Source organism: Athene noctua, chromosome 1 (assembly GCF_965140245.1).
Source record: "Athene noctua chromosome 1, bAthNoc1.hap1.1, whole genome shotgun sequence".
In the NCBI taxonomy this organism is placed as follows: Eukaryota; Metazoa; Chordata; class Aves; order Strigiformes; family Strigidae; genus Athene; species Athene noctua.
The window spans coordinates 47994452-48017742 of record NC_134037.1 but is presented as its reverse complement, the minus strand read 5'-3'; the positions used below and the strand labels follow the sequence as shown (position 1 = coordinate 48017742).

Sequence of the window (23291 nt, the reverse complement as noted above, 5' to 3'; positions counted from 1 at the left end):
TCTTTCATTTTAGAGACACACCGTGTTTTCCCAGGGGAATAAATTAAGGGAGCAACATGCCATCAGCAGAACTAGGAGTCTGTTTTAGTTGTATATAAGTGTAAGGAATTATAAGGGTATTCTCTGAATGGAAAAAACCCAAAGTCTGTAGAATAGGCTGTGGCATATAAACCTCAGTTTTCTCATTGTTCCATCTAGAAAAATCAGTGAGATGTTGGTAGTCAATGTGCAGCAGTACAGGAGGAACCTTGCTGTTAAGAGTAACAACATTTTAAATGTTTTAAACTTTGTGGATATTCTTGTATTTCGCTCTTCCATGCTCTTAGCTTTGTATAGCATAAGTTATTTAAAAATTTTAAAGGAAAGAAACCCTCTTTATTTGATACTGTTGATTTGGATGAAATGTGAACAAATTAAATTCAATTCCTTCTATCCTCATAAAATTTTAACATCTGATATTCAAAAATGGCACAACTGTTGCCAATTTTCCTTTTGCTATTTTCCTACTAGCTGCATTACTACAAGGTAATTTTTTTGTGTAAAGCTCAAATGGTATCAGAAAGCTCTAAGAAGAGGCTGTGTTCTGATCTCCATTTCATTGATATAATCTGGAATAATTCTCTTGACATCAGATATTTTTGAGTTTACAGTAGTGTCACTGAAATCAGAATATCGCCTGTGTGTCTGTTTGGATGCCAAAATTTATGTATATTTGCTGTACTGTAGAAATAGTTGCTTTTATGGAAAAATCTTTCTGAAACACTTTGTTATCCATTTCCTCAAATCAAATCACCAGAGGGTATAATCATTCTGTCTATAATCTTTTGTCATATTATAACTAGGCTGAGGAGCACAACAGTTCTCTCAGTGAGGGGAGGAGATTCCCCAAGCTTTCTAAGTGTTTTAACTCAGAGCAGTGAAAGCCTTGGAACTATGATGCTTTCCCATCTGATGTAGTGAAAACTCAATAACCAGAGTTATTCAGCAGGTATTCCTTTATTACGGCACCGTGTGTACGTGTGAATCTCTCCTCCTAACGCACGCACACAAGAGTTAAAAGTCCTCAGGCTATATAGGCAGAATATATACGTATGCATAAGGTTTCCAAGAAAAGGCGGGAACATTCAAATAATTTCCCGGCAATAGTTTACGTAGTTCCTGCCCCAACCACGCATGCTTTGTAAAATGTGGTGGTGGTCATTGGGTGTTCTCTGGTGATCGTTTGATGAAGGCTCGAAGTCTTCCTCACTGGTAAACTTCTGACCTTTTGATAGTTTCTGCTGAGCTGTGTGCTTCGGGTGGTCAGAACCCGTCTCTGTATAATGCCATTGTCTTTTAGGCAGGCTGTATCTCCCTTATTTTTGATCTGCTGTTTTTATCAGTTTTCTGCAGCTAGGTGGACAAAAGGCTCAATCTTAAAGGTACACATTGGTTATTAACTTTTTCCCCCTCATCATTTCCATCAAACTGATTTTGGGTCTATACATGCAGAAGTCTTTGGTTTTAATCGATACATTGAACCAAAGAATATTTCTCACTATTGTATTTTCAATGTAACCATAAGTGGTTGAATAATACAGAAATCTATAGAAAAAAGTCTGACTGCTGCATTTATTTGTACAGTGTAGCTCATTAAGAGAATAGTTAATGTTGGTGGCAGTGTCTCTGTAGACTTAAAAGGAATTTTGTTGAAATTACTTCAGGCAATATTAGCTCTTAGATGTCATATATGAACTTAAATATTTTCCCTAAAAATGCTTGCTTTTGAGTAGATCTCTCTTCTTTGTTCATGAGAGCAGATGGTAGGACTGATAATTTAAAAAAAAAAAAAATTAACATCAGACATCGAGGTTTTTTTATTATTTGATTTATTTTTTTCTTACTGGCTGTTTTTTTCAAGGAGTTCTTATTTTACCGTAATTAGTAGGAAACTAATATACTACTAGACTTTGCTGCAATTCGGTTTTTAATGGAACTGTGCTGGACTTCCTCTGGATGGAGACTGGTTCTTTTTTATTGAAAATTTGTTGAAGAACACTCACTGTTATGAGCTGTCCAGAATTTTGACATTTCAGAGAACTGAATAACTGTGAGAAAACTAACAGTTTCAGTATCTTGAAAAAAATGAAGTCTGAAAGTCTGGAGGGGAAATGTTTAATCAGGATTTAAAAGCAGCTTTCCAAATAAAGTAAAGCCATAATAATTTTTAGAGTTTGGGTGCTGTGATAGCTTTAAGCAGAGGTAATCCTTTCACATATAATAAACATTTTTTTTAATTTTTTTTTTTCCTGAGGATACTTTTTTATTCCTGTGAACTCTTTGTCAGAATCTAGGAAAATTTTTCAGTGTTTCTTTTGAGTTTAATGACACTAATATAAACTGAAATTATGAAAATTCCCCAGGTTTCTGATGGCTACTGCTACTTAAATACCCATTGCATTAACCAGTGAATGAGGTGATAATTTTAAAAATTAAGACTCCATAGTTTTCTAAAAGATGATATTTAATTTAAATCAAAAACATATTCAGGAAAGTCTCATAGGCTGTGATTCTGTGTTCTATAGGATGTCAGAGTATAATTTTACCCTTATGTTTCATTCTCTGTCATTTCTAGGAATTTCTTCTGGCTTCTTAATCTGGTTAAGGGACCTCACATCTTTCATGTGAGGAAGGACTGAGAGAGCTGAAGAAGAGGGGGCCCAGGGGGAATTTCATAAATACCTGATGTGAGAATAATTAACAAAGGGGGAGCCAGAATTTCCTCAGTGGTGCCTAGTGACAGCAACAGAGGCAATGGGCACAAATTAAAACACATGAAATTTCATCTGAACACAGGAAAGTAGTTTTTGACTGTGAGGTTGTTAAAGACTGGTACATCTTGCCCAGAGAGGCTGTGGAGTTTCCATCCATGGAGATATTTAAAACCTAGCTACACAAACCTGGACCACCTGATGTAGCTGATCCTGCTTTGAGCAGGAAGGTTGGACTAGATGACCTTCAGTCTAAATGATTCTGTGATTACCACTGCCAGTAACATGGATTGCCACACCCTACAAGATTTGCTTTTAGTTCTAGTCCAGTCACTTGTAGTACATACAGCTTTGAAACCTGCTGCTGGTTCTCTGGTGCCTTTTGTTACTTGAAGTTTTCTAATGTGTTTTAGTCTAAGCTTCTTTTATAGCACATAATTCTTCAGGTACTACACTTTGGATGAGACATAATTTACACTTCAAGAAATTGTAATGCTGATTATGGCCCAAAGCCAATCCTAAATTCTATTTGGTACGCTTGTATAGTTTTCATATCTTTGTGTATGCTACTTGTTCCTGCAAAAATTGTCCCCCTAAGTCCAATGAAATCTCACTGATATGATTTGGTGCTAAATGGAGCAGATCCAAACATCATGCAGTTTTTCTTTTACGTGTTATGAGCTTTTGCTTAAAAGGTATGTACGCACTTTGAAAGCCAACATTTCAGTCTTTGGGGCAGGTAGGAAATTAATTGTATTCTCAAATAGCACTCCTAAGATCATATAAAATTAATTTTACCTTTATGGTATTTATGTGGTTATATTTTTATTTATTATTGTTCCTAAATCTCATGAGCTACAACCTCCATGAAAGAAGGTAGCAGAATATGGAAAGTATCATCAGGAGAGGGAGGCTGTGGAAGTCCCCAGGTGTAACATTTTTCTTTCTAAGTGTACCTTCAATAATAAAATAGGATTTACGCTGGCATGAAAGTGCTTTTAAGTGTATACATGCATAATTAGAAAGCAAGGGGACTACTAAATATTTGTAATTTGAAGGGATAGTGGGAATCTATTTATTAAAATGTGTATGTGCATATACATACAAATACATGTGTGTATATAAATAAATGTGTGTATGCGTAGATATGTGTTTTAACCAACAACATTCCAAAGTACATCAAACAGGAAAGATGACCTACAGATCATTTATATGTCAGGACGAGGGATATCTGAACTTCATTTCCTGAATTTCATGGATTTTCTGTAAATTAGTGAAGTAGTCATGCTATTACCAGGTAGATCAAATATTTTTTTAACTGAAAGTGCAACAGAACAACTGACCGCAGAATGGGATTTGTTGTACCTGAAATATATAAGGTACTCTGGTTAAAATATATTTACTTAAAATTAAGTCAATAAGTAGGGAAAATGATAGAAGTTTAAACTTGGTTTATGAGTGCCATGGATTATGATAAATGGGTAGTAATCATATTATTTTATTATTGTACGACAGAAGAAGTCATCATTATAGCACATTTATTTAAGGTGGTTTTATGCTATGGAAATTCATATAGATTACTAACATTTCTTTATTTCAGACCATGAGAAAATTTGTCTAGTATTACATGAAACCTGGAAAAATTACTCATTCATGAATATTGCTTTAATGACTTTAACAGTTTTGTCCTATTTTTAAATTGCTGTTAGAGCAACAACACACAAATATCTTTCTAATGAAATGACTAATTTAGAATATCTTCATTAGGTGTAATCTCATTTACTCATGAAAGCATTAATTGTAATAATAAATTCCTTACTGAAATAAAAATAAAGGTTTTATACGTTCATATCAGAGCTCTCTTTGAATATCATCTGGTTTGTGGAAAGAGTTGCTTTCAGTGGTCTTCCACACTGATTCATGCTTATGTAAAAATGGCACCATTTTAGGCATGAAACCGTGTTTGTTTAGAATGGCACTCAGATTGTATTCTGCTTTAATTTCCTTTGATTTGTGTAGAATTCTAGGGGTAAATCAACAGTGGAATACAAAGTTGAAGAATGTTGCATCTCATTCACCTTCAGTAAAAAACACATTCTGCCATCCAGTGGCTAACAGTCCTTTAAGCAAGAAGGGATTTTTACTGATTTATCTGTGAAAGAATTGATCTGTAGGAGTCGTGACTGATGTTAGTATGCCAGAGGGAAAAAAATTTGTTTCAGCTTTCAAACTAGGTAGCTTGTGTAAATGACAAATTAAAAAAGCTAATCTTCTAGTACATTTGTCAAACTGTGGATCTCTGTGCATACTGTTGCATTCCTGTCTACTGTCCATTTTTTTTCTTACTGATTTTTCACGGCAGAACTGCTGGTTTTGGATTATGTGCTTGTACTTACTGTTTAGAATAAAATTAATTTGGGGAAAGGGTAACCTATAACATTTTTTTAACCAAATGGGGAGTTGGTTTGAAGAAGTCTTAAGATACCGTTTTTCCCTGGAATTCCTTTCTCTTGTTTTTTTAATCCTTGATATGTTCCTGCAGAGTCACCTTTCAAAGAATATTATGCATTAACCATGTAATGTGATTGTGGTTTTCAGTGCCCGCATTTTTCTTTTGTGTTATTTGAAAATAGTGCTGAGTGAAGGTCTAGATTCCGGTCAGAATACCATTATTTAAAAAAACCCCCAAACTTCTAATTCTTAACCAGGCTTTTATGGGTTTTACTTTTTATTAATCTTTCTTCCACTCTTAATGTTCCTTGTTTAGTAGGCTTAGCATCTTTCCGGAAAAGAAGTTGAGGTTAATTTTCCTAATGTGTTACACAGCTTCCTCTGGTGCTTCTGGAACATCTGGTTATTTATTGCTGCTTACCAAGTCAGCCTTAATCCATGGTGTTACTATTTTCCAGTAGGAAAATAGACAGGAAATTATTTTTATTTATTGAAATAGTTATTTATTTTTGCTAATATGTTTGTGTCCCAGGACTGTAGTATATTTATTCCAAATGTAGAGGAAAAAGAAGGGGAAAAATACTGCCCACTTAAAGATTAAGAGAAACTGGAACAATATATTCCTACAGGCAGTACTTTAAGAAAACACTTAAAAACGTACTTTATTTAAGGGTATTAACAATCACACAACTCTAAGGAGATCCGTATGTGTAAAGCCATGTGTGTTCAACTATGTGACTGAAAAACTCCTGTTAGTCTTTTCTAAAGATACTTACATTAGACTTCACTTAGACAACTATGTTTCTGCTTTTGTTTTAAAACTGCTTCTTTAGATAATATACATATTGTGCAGCACTTACTAGTTCAATTCTGTAATCACCAGTTATGTTTCTGAGTTTCTCTCCATAGATCCTTTGTTATAAACACCGTAAATAGTGTTTATCAGGGTGAGCTTTTGGTGTTTATAATACCTTCTAAAACCATTTAGATGGAATGGAAGGTAAAAGGAAAAATATAACCATTTTCAAAGACCTGTCAAAAAATGTCAAAATGAAGTAACAGGAAAATTAGAAACCTAAAATTACTAAGTAGACCATAACAATACCTGATTGAACACTGGTAGCACTAATGTAAACAGCAGGTCTCCAGGAAACCCATTAACACTTTATAATAGTCTCATACATGAAGATTAAATGAATTTTGAAGACAAATACACCAAGTATTAGGTATACAAAACTTGTTGCAAAACAAACTTTCTGCAATCTTGCAAGCAGAATAAACTGTGAAAGAACATTAATAGTGAAAACTGTTGTAATCCTGAAAGTCAGCCACTTAAAAAATTGAAGAAACTTGATGAAAAGCACTGGAAGTACTTGCATTAGATTTTTCCTTCACCAAAGACACGTAACAGTTATTTGAATGTATTTGAGATTTGTCAACCCTCTAAACACAAATGCAATCCATGATTTGAATGGAACTTGGGTTTTTTTATGTTGCACAAGTTTTCAACCTGAAAGGTTTGCTAAGTCAAAGGTACTACTAAACTGAAAAGCACATTTTTCAAAAGGAAATAGGAAATAGGAAATAACAATTTCATTGACTTTTATCTCAATGAATGCCATTTTTCAATACTTCTAATCCTTTAAACTAAAACTACAGTTAACCAGTCATTAAGTACATAATTTCTTTACATTTAAGAGTAGAGCATTGTCATATATTGTGAAAATGGTGTATTAATGTAAATTTGTAATTTGCATCTCAGCCTCTAACATGAGGCTACTGCCGAGAAGCTGCAGCAAAATGAAAGACCTAGTGCTGTTATTCACAAAGTTAAATAAAATAGTTGATTTGAATAGCCAATGAAGCCCTCATTCCTAAGCTTGCATTACTTGACGTAGTAGTAAATTGGGTCCTGCTCAAATAATTTGCTTAGTATTGGAAAGAATTGGGAAGAATGTTTTTAGTATTGGAGAGACTATTACCATAGTGAATGACTGTAAATTAACTAAAGCACCCAGAATAATGGAAAGGGAGATCTTCAGAACGTACTTTCAGGACTGTTCTTTACAGTAAATTTATAATTTTGTCTTTTCCTACAAATAAAAATTATAAGCATCAAAAATATCAGTAAGATGCTTTTTATGATTATTAATAGAAGCAGTGCAGGTAATTAAATCTGTAGAAAGGAAATAATTGTGTGTTTTGCTGTCTCTTTTAAGTGTCTGTGAAAAGTAACTAAGAAAAAGCAGGTTTATTAGAAAAATTTGTATCTTAAGGGTCTGTTCTTCAGTTGCATAAGCTTTAGAATCTTCAAATGCAGAAATTGTCACTGTCTACGGCAGTTCTTGGTGAAAATCTTATTTTTCAGAGAGAACAAGAACAACAAAGTCTTTTTTATTTACTGATTTATATCTCAAAAGATTTAAACACAAATTAAACTATAATAACTATAATTGCCTGTATTAACTATATAATTTAATTTTTAAAATGCTCTCAAAGTTTATTTGGGACTACATGTACATGTTTTATGTTTTATGTTCCTTTGGAGGCTGCAGTTTGTTGTAAGTGTTGGAGAAAGGCCTGAACATTAACAATTGCAAGATGGAGATTTCCTCAGAATGAAAGAGAAGGTTGCTACTGAATTTATGTCTGTGTGTGTTTGCATAATTAAATTTTATTAGGCAAAATTAATCATAAATAATTTTTTTAATCTTCTGTTTCTTCAGTAGGTTCCTCTGTATTGCTGCCTCTTCTTCCATTAGAGTAGTTGTAGTTCGTCGTCTTAGATTTAAAGATGCGTATTCATCTAATCTGACTATTGCTGTTTTACTGATGCATAATTATTAGTAGGTCATTATTTTATCATATATTTGTTTTGGTCACGCTCAATTAAAAAAAATCAAATGCTGAAATTAAATGCGGAAATAGCATGTGGCTAAAGATTTTGATTAATTTCATCAGATGTTATCGTGCTATATTTTGTTTTCCTTATGGATTCATATTTGAAGGTTGGGTGGGAGTGGTGGCCTCAGAATAAAAACCTTGGAATAATAAATATATTTCAACAGTTATTCTAAATTTTGTTACCATGTGGTTTTTTTCTTATGATTAATATAAGTATAGACACACACACACATATATATATATATATATATGAAAAATCAAAAATATGCATTTTGTTTGTTTTAACAGGTTGGACAACTTGCTTTTAAAGGCATGAAAAGATTAAACCGAATCCAGTCTATAGTTTTCGAAACTGCCTACAACACAAATGAGAACATGCTAATCTGTGCCCCCACTGGAGCTGGGAAGACTAACATTGCCATGCTGACAGTCCTTCATGAAATTCGCCAGCATGTCCAGCATGGTGTTATCAAAAAGGATGAGTTTAAGGTAGGAGTTTAATGAACCAAGTAACAGCTTTTCAACTTCTAAGGTAAAACCCATTATATGTTATACATGGAATATAAAATCAGGAAGTTTTCAAGGGTATTATACTTTTCCAAGTCAAAGATAAGGCCAGTTTTGATTTATTTCATTATTGTTAAGGATATTGTTATTTGTGTTCTAAAAATCTTATTATGCAAGTAAAAAGCTATGAAAATGCATTTAGCTTTGATGCAGAACCAATTTTCAAAGTGATGAGGCTGTATAAACAAAATCCATTGTCCTTTAAACAGCTGCACACTTATCCAACAAAGATAACTACTTTTCATATATCACTATTAAGATTTTTCACTGTAAGCGCCTGGCATCATATTTCACAATAAATTGTGATTTGTAATGGTTGCCATGAAACAAACGACATTGTGGGGTTTGCTCATTTATCAAGCGAATGTCCTTTTGGTGCAGATTGTGTATGTTGCTCCTATGAAGGCTTTGGCAGCTGAAATGACAAATTACTTCAGCAAACGTTTGGAACCACTAGGCATTACTGTGAAAGAGTTGACTGGTGATATGCAACTGTCAAAAGGTGAAATTCTGCGAACACAGGTATGCTTAATATTTTCAAATATTGTTCTTTGTGTATATTCATACCTCTTCGTAAGTACAGTGGTCTTTTCTTCAAACACCTTGTAAAAGTATTGGTGAAGCAGCTGAAATGTTATTACTGAGTCTGTAATTACACTGGTTGTGTTCCAAAATGTACGTTCAATTCAAAGTGATCACAACACTAATATATCTGAAATATCTTAAGCAATGGGCTCATTAAACTGTTTCTCCCATTTAGAATTACTACTATGGTGCCCCACTTCCATATAACCTTTGTATAAAATCTTACCTGATTTCCAGCTTGTGAACTTCAGTGGGTTGTGACCCTTCCCTTTCAGGATTATAAACCAAGTGTTGTATATATGTGTTTGCATGAACCTAGCATTCATAATTTCAGACTTGGCATTCTTTGATAATTGCCATCTTTGGTAAGTTGAAGATCTGGTCTGCAAATGGTAAATTCTACATAAATTTGAAAATTTGTAATGTTGTTGTAAATATGTCAAAATAATACTTAGTTCTTTTTTTATAAAAAAAGAAGTTTATAAAGCTGTAGATTCCTGTTAATGACTGATCTCACTTTTCCTTTTTAAGGACAAATGAGAAAAAGTGTAAGATACCACTAGGTTAAACATTTAAACATTTATATAAATTAATAAAATATGGGGTTTTAGCCTCATAAACAGGATTGCATAGATGGAGATTTTTCTGTTTCATCAGATAATTCTTGTCACATTTATTTCAAGAAAATGCTGTTTGTGTCAGTGAAATATCATTTTTCCTAAATATTGAGATACTTTTATATCTGTTCTTACATAAAGGTCCTTGCAATTGTTCTTCCTCCTCCTGCCTGGTCCAAGAGACAGAATAAGAATTGGTTGTATTATCGATATGAACATTTATAAATGTAACTTGTAGTAATTATTGATTCACATGAGTTACATTTTGCCAGTCTTAGCTTTGATGTATTTTAGATTTTTTATGATAAAACTAGAGAAAACTCTTCACCTGACAAGAAAAAGATGTCTATATGTTATTAATAATAAAGAGGACCGCTGCAGCAATCTAGTATGAAGTCCTGGATAACAGTCATCTTTATTAGTAGACTTATATGTACACATTGACACAAATGGACACAATGCTGTGGTAACAAATAAATAACAAAGCAATATCAATAAGTAACAGCAATATCACAGGCACTGTATCAGAATTACTTTGCAATGCCATCTGCCTAAAATTTGGGTTTACAAAATAAAAAACTTTTCAATAGAGACTTTTAATAATTGAAATTATTTACATACATGAAATTATAATTTAAAATTACTTCCTGTTTTCACAAGACTTTTCAGCTGGGGCACATAATCAAGTAGGCCAGAGTTTTAATAGTGAGAGAGCATGCCAGAACTGAAATGACAGTGGAAAAGCTTGCTCTGAATGTAACTACAAAGCTTGATGAACAGAATCAATGTAGAATGGAAAAGTGATATTTTCTTTTGCTTTTCTAATTTGCAACCTAATTCATAAAATCTCACCACTAAAACTCTGCTTGCATCTAGTAAAGAAGTAAGGAAAGAAAAAAAAAAAAACACAAAAATTTCAGGCATTATTAACAAGTGTGTATGGAAAATAGTTTACAACTTTATTATTACTGTATTAATGGGACATTATTAATATATACAAAGAATTTAGAGCAACATAGTAACTTAAGTGTAGAAAAACTTTCTGCTTCATCATGCTCTCCTATTTCAGTCCAAAATACCAGTAGTAGCATAGTTCTTCATTTTCTTTTGGGGAAGAGGCTAAAGTAGACGTACCAAGAAATGAGAAGAAGAAGAAATGGCAAGGGGAGGACCTAGGTAAAAAATTTTTTTCCTGCCATGGACTCATCTCATTGCTTTGAATCTTTCTTTTATCTGAAACTTACTCATCTTCAGAGGATTTCTGTGGTTTCTTATGTACTTCATAGGTTAGAAACACTGATCTGAAGTGTTGTATATTTGTAGTTGCTGAAGTTTTTGGAGGAGTGGAGGTGGAAGAAAAATAGTGTCCAGAAGAGGAAAAATTTGGAAACCGTTATGTTATTTGTGACCCAAAATTTAGTTCCTAGATTTTCAAAGGAACTATAATTAAAGCATTGATTACTTTCAGTTTTGTATTTACATCAAAAATAGGTCTACTTCTTTGCTCTTCAAAACATTGGAAAGGTTAAAAAGACAAATATATAAAGTCCAACATTCTGGGCCTGTGAAATATTATTTTGTTTTCTTTTGTTTGTTGTAGCTAGTCAGTCTTTCTTCTTCAAGGTCTTTTCCAGCCTAGACAATTCTGTGATTCTGTGAATTGTAGGCAGTGCAGAGGAGAGAGAACACCAATCCCAGAGTTACTGATGTAATTGCTGCTGCTGTTCTTGCAGACTCTGGAGCCCAGTAGTGGGCTTTGTTTTAAAAGTGCACAGAAAATACGTAGCCTTATTGTAAACTGAGGAAAGGGCACTTAGTTGTGCTGGATGTTGCTTATTGCTCTTTGCATATATTGAACTCGTGAGCTTTCTTTCATCAACTATGCACTTAAACCACCCTGTCCAGCAGGTTTCTTTCATTACATTTTACCCTATATTAGATTGATCCTTGCTAAAATTTTATTTTACTTGTCAGCCTCTCTAATGTATACATTTCTCACCCAGGAGTACTCTGATATGTGTTGTTACTTTATAATTTCAGAGTTGTTTTGCCAATCATTACTAGCCTTTACTAGAGTAATAGATGAAGTGCCTGTTTTTAACAGTAAAGCAGTTTTCCCCATAAGAATTAACAATATAGCAGGTGGATGCAAGTATACAATTTAAATACACAGGGATAATATATATATAGAGTGGGAGATAAAAGGCAGGGGTAGGATTATCAACTGAAGCAGATGCACACATTTCAGGTTGGATCACTGTTTCAGAAGATCTCAGCTGATTCTTCTAGGAAACTGAAGGCCTGATATAAATCTTCTGTGACAGTTGTCTTCTGCCTCTTTTCTGAGCAGTTACATTTTCACCATCTTAATTTTCATCCTCAAGTGAATCAAATCAGCCACAATGAAAGGTGTAAAAATGAGGTGATTGTCGGGTATTAGAAGTATCACTTCAGTGACAATCCTGATAATTTTCTCCTTCCTTTCCATTCTGCATGCTTCATCCTTCATACTTTGCCTGTATGTGTTTAAATATGGGTATTTTCTAAGTCATTATATGCATCTGCTATGCTTACTCTGATGAGGAAAAATTGCTTTATCTGACAAATTGGTAACTGTATCACTTCTCAGGAATCCACCCTTAATGTGCAGTGGGGTCTGCCTTTATTACTTTTTCTACAAATGTTTTTAAAAGATTAAAATGCTAGCAAAAAAAAAAAAAGTAATGAGTAATTTAAATTTTTATTCCTTTTATGATGGAATAAAATCTTTCAAATGTTTTTGAACGATATGCCCATTAAAAAGGTCTGTAGCACAATTTTTCAGCCATAACTTTCTCTGTGCTTTTCACACTGTCATTTATATTCATGCAAAAGCCATCCCTGTCTCTTGCTGCTCTGTACTTTTATGAGTTGATTATGAGATGATTTTACTTCCCTGTTTCACCATACTATACTTTGAGTATTCATTAACAGTGCTGTGGTTCCAACACATATGTCAGAAGCCAAGCTTTTCAAAAAAGTTATTTCTAATTTTACCAATAATGAAATTGCCTTAAAAAGAAAATCGTAATAATTGTTTTATTGACTCTAACCTGCTCCGCACATCTTGTGCAGTGAAAGCCACGGCTACTATTTATCTGAGTTTAAGATGTGGAATGTGTATTAAAACTGTAAGACACAATTTCCCTTCATGTTTTTGTGAAAAGGAGTAAGTGTAAATATTTAACGTTGCTTTAATGTTTCAGACAGGATAGATCCAGGGACCATTACGAAATAACTTGTAGGTAAATATGTGTTTCACTGAACGTGGGAACAGAAGAAAATGAATTTGTTACAAAAATAAATAACCCTAGGTATTATACTAGTTCTTGTAGAGAGTTTATCTTACATTATTAAAGCTTTTGTAGTCTAAATATAGAATACTAAGTTTTCACTTTCTTTTCCTCATTAAAAAACATTCTGAAGAAGTTTATTTCCCTAATTGATACTTTTCCTGTTGGCTCTATTCTAATCATGTTTGTGTACTGACCTAATATTACCTAAGCAGGTTCGTATTCTGACATAGTGTTATCTAGGAGACTGATACTTAGACATCATTTAAACCACAGTGATATTAAGCAGACTTTAGCCATAATGTATCGCTTGATAAGTTGGTTTTGGTATGTTAATGTTTAAATGGGAAATATTAATAAGTAATAAATTGTGTATTTTGCTGGGTGGCACTTGAAATAATATGAAGCATTTTGTTAGAAGACAATGGATTATTTGCGTGATTGTCTCATGGACTTTTTTGAGTGTGCATATATACAGCTACTCATTCTTTCCTTTATACAGTCTAGAACAATATAACACAACTTCAAAATCAACTTGTGGGCTTTCAGATCAGTTATCTTTGATCTTGTGTTTCCAACAAATATAGTAATTATAGTGACTTTTGAAAGTTTGGAGAATACAAGTGGGATTGGAGCAGTATAGATTTGTTGTAATGTAGTAACCAAGTCTGAAGGCACTGCCTGGCACTGGGCACTGTGTTGTAAGCTAATGAGTAGCATGATGCCTTAACTTGTACAAAACGGTGGTAGCCTCTAGGGAGTTGCAGAAATGCCTTATGGCCTTAACAATTAGTAACTTTTAAAGATAGCAGACATCAAAAAATGTGTAGGAGATAATTTCCTTTTAATGTTTTATATGTACATAACATGAAACAAAATTAAGATCCTCGGCATAGCAGAGTGAAGATTGATCAACATTTCTTGCCCCTGTATAGACTTTAAAAAATAATTTTGTTAAAGCTATTTTATTTTCTTTTCAAGGAAAGTTATTTTACTGTTCTTCTGCATCTTCGGTTACTGTGAATATTCCTCTACCTTTAAACTAGTACTTCAGCAGTCTTGTACAAGATGTTTTACGCGACAGGCTTTGTCAACAGCTGGCATACTAATTCAGAGAAGTACATATAAATGAGACTGACATTTTAAAGTTGAAATTAATTTTCTATCAGTTTTCTGCTTTATTTTGTGCCTCAGACCTGCAGATATAAGCTAAACTTTTATTGGTCCTGTGTCTCTTTCTTTGCCTTGAAGATTGCCAGACTGTCATGACCCTTGCTCGCTACAGATAAGTCTTGATGCTAAGGCCAGATTATCAGTGTTTTCTGTATTGCTAAAATTATGTAGTAGTTGAAAACAAATCTGGTCAAATTTTGAAAGAAGGCTAATTTCCCCAGCCTATAAACCTCTATATATCTCTGTTCTCATTTTCTCATATTCTTGGAGTTAAAGGGATTCAGAGAGCAGGAGGAGAAAATTTATTGTCTTTTAAATAAATATTATGGGAAAATGGATCAAACTGTTTTTGTTTGAATAGTCCTGTTCCTGCCACTTCTGAACTACTGAATACTTTTTTTTGTAACTCTCTTGGAATATAATTTATTTTTTTAAATAGAGGAAAGTATTTCCTGTTTTGTTATTGTTCTTATAGATCAAGAAACTGATTATATACAAAGCAGGGTTGTTAATTTAAAATATAATATTGGGTTTTCTGTAATGTTTACATAGTACTAAAACACTTCATGACCTGCAAAAAGTTTTATACGTTTTCTGAACTGCAAGGCTATGCCTGTCAACATGGGCCTTCCAGCCTTCACAGAAACAGACATTTCTAAAACTTTTAGGTTTCTGCAGGCCTCCAAAAATCTCTGTGTTTTTTCTGTCATGGATTTGATAAAAATTAATTGTGTGTCTGATTAATGAAAGGGGTATCAGAAGCAAACTGTATATCTGACCTTAGTCTGCTTTCAACCTAAAGTGTTTCTAAACATTTCTTCTGAATGCAGATAGGAAATGGGAAACCTAGAGTAACATTCATCCATTTTTTAAAAAAACAAACTGCCTTCTTCATAAAATTCTGGAATTTCACAACTCAAAAATTCCAAAATGTTCAAATAAATCAAATTCAAAGCTTAAATTCGTTTGCTGTAGTGTCCTATGTCAATGAGATATGCAGAGGCCTGAAGTGAAAGATGAGAATTTTTTCCATGCAGCTGTTTAAAAACAAACAAAAAAGAGTGGTTGTGGTGAAGAAAGGCCTGCTAACCCTGACTTGCACTGTCAGTTAGAAAACAGGCAGCTAGCTGTCATATTTGTTCACTGCTCATTAGCTTGTGTGAGCTAAAATCATGTTGCTTACCGAGTTGATTCTTAACATTTCTCACAGTTTATGTAAAAAGTATCTTAACATTTTGCTAAGAAACCATCCTTCAAAGCTTTGGATTTCAGAACTGATACTACTTTCATTTGCCAAGTGCCGAACATGTTGAGCAGCTTAAAAATGTGAATGTTTTCCAAGACCTCAATTAAGGAAAAAACCCCAGCAATAACTATGCTGAGTGTCTTTTCATCACCTTAGAAGCATATTGTGTTCAGTTTTGGGGTGTCCGTGGCCAGGTGCTGGCAGCATGGGGCTTCAGGTGCCAGACATGGCTGGTTCCAGCTGTGTCCAACAGACCTACCACAGGGTGTGACCAGGCCCCTCAGCCAGGCTGGTGGCACCTCTCTAAGGGCATATTTAAGAAATTTTGCCATTAAGAAATGGCAAAGCCACTGTGCAGCGGTTGAAAGAGTATTGAGGAAAAAAGTGTGGAAAGCAGCCCTGCAGACACCAAGGTCAGTGCAGGAGGGGAGGAGGTGCTCCAGGCACCAGTGCAGAGATTCTCCTGCAGCCCGTGGAAGAGGCCACGTTGGAGCTGATATCCACACTGCAGGCCTGGGAGGACCCCACACCACAGCAGGTGGATGGTGCCCTCAAGGAAACTGTGGCTTGTGGAGAGCAGCCCGTGCAGGAGCAGGTTTATTGTGGCAGGAACAGCAGCCCATGAAAAGGACCCATGTTGAAGCAGTTTGTGAAGGACTATCCTATGGGACCCCAGGGTCCTATGGGATCCTAAGGACCCCACATTGGAGCAGGGGAAAAGTGTGAGGAAGGAACAGCAGAGACAAAGGGTTATGGACTGACTGCAACTCATATCCCCCAGGAGGTAGAGGAGTTGGGAACAAAGAAGTGAAGTTGAGCCTGGGAAGAAAGTGGACTAAGAGGACTAGATTTTTTAGGTTTTGTCTTTGTTTCCTCAGTATCATATTCTGTTTTTAATTTGCAACACATCAAATTAATTTTCCCCATGTCAAGTCTGTTCTGCTTGTGACAGTAATTGGTAGGTGACCTCCCAGTCTTTATCTTGACCTATAAGCTTTTCCATCTTATTTTCGTCCTCTATCCAGTTGAGGAGGGGAAGTGAGAGAGTGGCTGGGTGGACATCTGACAGCCACCAAGGTCAACCCAACATAACCAGTTTTAGGTTTGGATTTTTTTTAAATAAAATTACTGTTTTCATTGAAATTTTGCTTTTGGTATTTTAAATCCAAGATAAATATTTTGTTAGCTTATTGCAAATTTTATTAGCTAGTTATTTTTCTTTTTAAGTTTAGCTAGCTATTTATACTGGAAATAAGAGTAGTTTAGAACAAAAGGACAATTCTTATTGAAAAACATGAGTAATACAACAGTACTGACAGTGTTGCAAATGAAAAGAGAATTTGTGTAAGCTGCATTTCTATTGGCAAATATATTTGTCCGATTAGTGAACAGAATGCTTTTCTTGAAGAGAGGAAATAGCCTGAAGGACTGAATGTATTTTGACATCTCGAAGATTAGTTGATTAATTGTACTTGTGATGGCAAGGCAGAAGTGAGAAGTGAAGCAGAGACCACAAAAGCATCAGAGCTGAATAGGGCAAGTAGCTCTGAGAACATCAAATGGCATCAGGACCTTTGAGTAATATGGATGATCACTGTGATAGATTCTGTCAGCTGATAGACTCAGATATTAAGTCATGAAGGCTTTATTCCCTATTGGAATCGGATACTAATAAAATGGAATAATGCTTTTTTCTTAAGTTCTTATATGCAATATAAAACTAATCAAGTCTGAAACTATTTGAAGCAAAAGGGGGCTATAAATTTGAGGTGCCTTCTGTTTCATCTATGGCTTTCTTTTTCTAATATACTCTCATTTCCTTCACTGTGATAAGGTATAGAGATGCTTCTAGGTAAAAGCAAGTACTGAGCTTGACTCCTGTTACTTTTCTGTTCCTATGGAAATGGAAATACACAAATTTTGTTAATTTTTAGTGTATTATATTCTATAATATTTTGCTATATATGTACTTCCCATTTAATGCATATACAAATCCTACTGTTAGAAGCTGAATGTACATATAATTTACCTTATGCATATAGTAAGTACATGAGATAGTGATTCTTTACGGTAGTTACTCATTTCCATACTTCTTTTGAATAAACATTACCCACCCATTGCATGCGCTTTGATGTTTATGTGTAATCAGAAATTAGGACATCTTTATGTTAGGAAAAGGGGACAAAGGGTGAGAGAGTATTTGAAATCAAAGGGGATTTTTTTTCACTCAGGAATTGGCAAAAAAATTACTGTTGACAGTATTATCATTACATGATGTTAGACATTAAGGGTTTCTTTTTGACTGCTGGACCTATTTAACTCTGAAGCCATATAAGTAGATTGAATTGTGATAAATATCATAAATCTATGTAAGCAGTGCTTTCAATGTCCAGTTCTTCCAATAAAAATGATTTTTATATAAAAGAAAAATCTTGACAAACAGGATTTGGTGGTGTGGGTTTATTTTTTTACCACTGTTTTTATTAACATTCTCTCTGTCCATTTAATAGGTTTTGATAGGAATTAATGAGTTCTGCGGAGGTGGTCTTTCAGGGAGCAGTTACAAAGAAACACTCTTAATCATTATTACTATGAAATTTTATTAAATAGTGTGCTAAAAAGACCTCCTAGCCTGGCTTGATACACATGAAGAGACTGGTAACTGGCTATTAAATCTCTATATGCAAAAATGGAGTAAAACATATATATAGCTAAGAATTTGACAGATGTACTTGATCAGCACAGGAAAAATAATTTACTAGTTCACATTTCAGTTACCCCCAAACCAGAAAAGAACTGAAATGACTCCTCGATTTTGTCGGCTTTGAGGCATGCCCTTAATTGCAAGTAGGTTGACCTTTTGATTACATGTATAATGCTAAAATGTATTAAATTACATGACATTGTGAAATTAAAACATGGAAAAGTATTGCCTTTCTTATTCCTCCTAAAGCCTTATTTTCCACAAAGAGGTTTCTATTTCTAAACTGTCTGTGTTGATAACATAGTCTTCAAAATGTATTGATTGAGGAAGTTATCTATCAAACAGAATCTATAGGAACTTTATTTCTCACTTTCCTTTACTGAACGCAGGGATGTCATCTTACCATGCACGTCACCATACTCATACAAAAATGTTTCAATAAGGTGACCAAGAATTATGAAATTTTAAAATTCAGAATATTAACAGCTCTTTTCTCTTAATTACAATTATTACTCTATCATATTGTGTTGCATTTTAACAGAAATCACATGTAGGATAACACTTTTTTTTTTAAGATTCACATTGTCAATTGTAATCCCATTCATATTAGCATAGCATTTTCTGAAAACTGTATGAAGTGCTTACACTGAAAAATTACATAGAATATGCAATCTGAAGTGCCTTTGAAGCAGCGTAATGCGATTTTATTTTCCCATCTCTTGGTGCTTTGTCACTGTCTAATCTCTTTCTCCTCCAGTATATTTTGTCCATCCCTGTAGGCATTTACTCTGATGTTAGTCTTTTGTAAGTAGCCTTCATCTCCAATTACATGCCATTGTTTTTTTACTTGTAGTTGTTGAAAACACCTATATTACTTCTGACTTCAGATGCCAGTCTGTTTCCTTCCAAGAACAGAGGGATTCTTTGCTCCAGAAACTCTGGATGCATTAGATGCAATAAAATCTACAAATCTTTTTTGGTATGGGAGATAAACTGTCATGAAATGGACATCAGAAGTGATTCAGAGATTATAAGGCTCACAGATACAGAAAAGCCCTCCTCTTTTCAAGTTGTTCATTTCAAAAGGAGTTGAGCTGGTTAATATTCCCTCTTCCAGTACACCTAGAATGAAAAGTGGTGCTGAATTCTATGCACACCCATGGCTTCAGCAGCAGAGTATCTTTTTTTGATCAGCATGTGGACTGGGAGATATAATTTATCAAGAGGACATAAAAATATAATACAAAAAAGAAAGAGGAAGGGACGTGCCTCTCTCTTTGTAAGAAAACTTCCAGAGTATTTCTCAGTAGTACAATCTTGCTGAAAGAAAATTTCCTTTCTTCTGAACTTTTAAAGTTATGCACTGTTTCAAATGAGAGTCTTTCTTCCTTTAAATAAGGTAAAAAACCTTACCTTTCAAATGAGAGAAATATATTAAAATGTTTAGAACAGTAATGCTTGCTGAAGCATACAGCTGAGTCAAGAAAGATCAAAATCTTTTTATACAATAGCATTTCTGTATCCCAAAGTCATCTCCATTTCACACTATCATGTCCATAAGGAATTCCTTCATTTTAGAAGTCTTCACAGTCTGAAAAATAAAATCTTGCTTCCTGCTTCGTTGTCCATGCTATCTTCAGAACAAACTGTTTAAGAAAAAACACTATCCAGGATCTCTTTGAGGCAGTGAGGCTTGATGGGACTCCACAAACTGTTATATATCTTTTTCTGTCTTTTTAAACATTTTTTCTGTAAATCTTAAGTGTATTTCTTAACTAGTGTTTAGTTCTGAAAGCAAGACTATTAAAGTAAAATCGAAAGGGATGTGTCTTTGTATGCATGCAAATACCTACCTTATTGTGTCTAAAGATTTGAAATACTGGGGTTTAAGGTTCTGATCTTGTCAGTCTCTTCACCAGTAAGCAGTGTGCACTCTTAGTTGATAGCAGTCTGTGACTAGGTCCTCAGCTGGGCTGAATTTATTCTCCTTGGCTTTTGGAGGGAGAAAGTGGAATACTGAAAGCATTTTGATGGATGAGCAGAAGGAAAAAAAGCTAGTAATTTTCCTAAGAGTATCCTCTTCAGGGATCTAAAATAGGGAATAACAAAAGGGAAATGAAGACATAATCTGGATTAAGTGCACCCAAATTGACTAGAATCTGAAATTGGAGAAAATACTTGGACCCTCTCCTTTCCAAGTTGGGTGCATTTCTGTGACATCACTGTGCCCTTCTAGCTCGCCTCAGGAACAGGTTGTCAATTTTTTAACATTGTAGTGCTATTTCTTGACCCTTTAAAGTCAAGGACAGAGTTTTTCCATGGGTGCCATTTTTATGAAGTATATCATTTTCCCACAGCTTGCTTCCTTCCTTCCTTACACCAGCTTGGGGAAGTAGTAAAGTAGGTGAAAAAAAATAATGTTGATCAGCAGAGAGACAACTTGGGGCCTATAATGTTAGTTATTTAACTGAATTCTTTAACCCTCAGAAATAAAGGCAGTAGATTCTGTGACTTCACATGTAGGACTCCTGGTTTTCTGATGATGAAAATGATTAAGAAACTAAGTTTTGCTTGTATAAGAGATTTCTGGATAACTTTTCAGTGGGTTCGGTTAATAAGCTTGTTGCTTAGCTGAACTGTTGCCTGCATTCTTTCTATTGTTTTTGTTGCTGGGAGAACTGCACTGCTTTATCAGGCTGATGTTATCGATCTGTGACTTCAGCATTGTACTTCCCTTTTTTGGCATCAGTCTTCCAATACCCTAGTGGGATTGTTGGAAGCCCTTCTGATTTACTGCTCTCCCATTAATATATGCGCTTATGACAGCTAAGATTTTGCCAGGGGAAAAAAAGTATTTATACATCATCAAACAGTAGCAGTTTGAATAAAAAATAGTAGCCCTTTATAAGGAACTGGAGGTTCTGCCTGTGACCTAAATTAATTTCTAGATTTATGACAGAATCCTTCTTGATTTTACTAAAATCAGACTTCCATGCTTCAGAAATTAGAATAGCTGCTCTAAGACATTCATTTACATTTTATTTGAAATAATTTATTTTTCAGATAGACAGATATAGTGGTTTATTATACTGCATGCCTACTTGCTTGCTGTTATTGCATAATCTGTAGAATTTTAGTACTGCCTTTGAGTAAGCTACTTTATGTTTAATAATCAAATGCCACATACTCTGATAAAATGTGTAACTGACTGGTATTCTTTGGCATTTGGGTAGAATCTCTGTTTAGATTGGGTTGGAAGAGGGGAGTTAATTTTTGTTTTAGTAGTAAAATCTAGCTGAAACAATGCCAGATAAAATTACAGTAATTTTGAACAACGGGTAAAAATGTGATCTATGTGTTCTGTAGTTAAAGGATATAGTTGGGGGTTTTTTTGTAATTGCATTCTTGGTTGTGTGTTCCGTTTTATTGGAAGTAATTATGTTCATGCCTGACTTAGCTCCACTTCCTACAAGTTTTTCTAAACTGTTGAAAACAAAGTTTTGAGTGTGGAGTTTTTTAGGTTTCTTTTCCCCCTTTCCTTTTTTTAACGAACTTATATAATACTCTTGGTATTGTACTTCAGCACTTATATAAAATATACAAATATCCAATTTGGATGAAGAGCCCTTGCTATAAGTATATACATTTTTTTTCCCTCCAGTGCACACATTTTTTTCATTTACTTTAAGCTTTATCAGAATAAATTCAGTTTTAATATATCTGTACTTGAAGCACTTGCATTAATCACTGTCTCTGCAGAGGTTTGATATTACAGTGGAACTTTAAAAGTACTAGTGTACAAATAAGAAAAATAATTGTGTTTTGGATACACCATTGATCCAGACAGCAACTGAATATATTGAGAGGAATGCTGTTGCTCTTTGGTTTCATGGCTAAGACCAACAGTGTCACCTGCAGGTGAATCAAGTAGAGTTCTTAATTTTTCAAGTGGAAATTTCAGACACACATGTTACTTACTGAAAATGGGAAGATCTGGTTTAATGACTTTCCAGTGAGTATCTTAAATCAGTTTGCTGCTTATTCTTATTGTGAAATTAACTGCAAATATGTCATTCAAAATATTTTTTTTAAGAAGTGCTTCCTAAAAAAAAAAATTCTTTAACGTGTATAAAAGATGTTTATTGAGAATATTCTGCTCATTTACTATTTAAAACCAAATTACACTGAAAATGCATGTGATTTATGACTATAAAATTTGTTTACTGTGTGTGTTTTTGTAGAGGTGAAAATTCATTGTTTATTGATGATTCATCTCAGTTCATTGTGGTAGAATATTGCAGAAGTGAATATGAAGTAAAATGTCAAAAGTATTGCAATTGGGTTAAAAAAGAGAAATTAATAAATACTTCTTTAATTTGTATATGTAAAATATTGCTCTTAGATTATTGCATCTGTTACTTCAATACAACAGATATTAAAATGTCAAAGTTTTTCTGAAAGTAGAATAATATACAAATTTAATTTGCATTAAGAGAGAGGACTGCTGTTCTTCAGTTATTTTTTGAGGCTTTCGAGTCTTTCAGCATCTTCCTTTCTCTGTTGCCAGATTTGTAATTAATTAAATAAATGTTTTTTAAAAGACCATTATTTCGTCACTTTGCATGACTGGGACCAGCTGAGTCAAATACTGTCTTGACCTTTACATGAAGGATTTTTAGTTGTATTATTACAGTGATGTGATCATCTGAATCGCATGTGAGTTGCAAAATACTTGTAATGTTTTAAGCTACATTGTGATTACTAGTGGCATTGTCAGAGAGGCTTCTGTGAAATACAGATGCATGATTGTGGGAAGGAGGAAACCTGGTTGGAGCTGCAAAGTTGCTCTCCCACTTCTGCAATAGAGTGCTGAAGTTCCTATAGGGTAGCTGCCTTTGAGCTTTCTGTTCCTTTTATGTCACTCGAGAGGAATATATATCTATCAGTCTTGTGAATTCTAAG

General features: G+C 34.1%; 1 protein-coding gene across 1 annotated transcript in view; it reads left to right on the top strand.

Moving 5' to 3' along the window:
• Positions 1–23291, top strand: part of ASCC3 (activating signal cointegrator 1 complex subunit 3) — a 287285-nt gene that overhangs the window by 71685 nt on the left and 192309 nt on the right. The window contains exons 9-10 of the mRNA XM_074896093.1: positions 8394–8594; positions 9054–9194. Coding sequence (XP_074752194.1) covers positions 8394–8594; positions 9054–9194 — 342 coding nt within the window. The remainder of the gene's footprint in view (positions 1–8393; positions 8595–9053; positions 9195–23291) is intronic.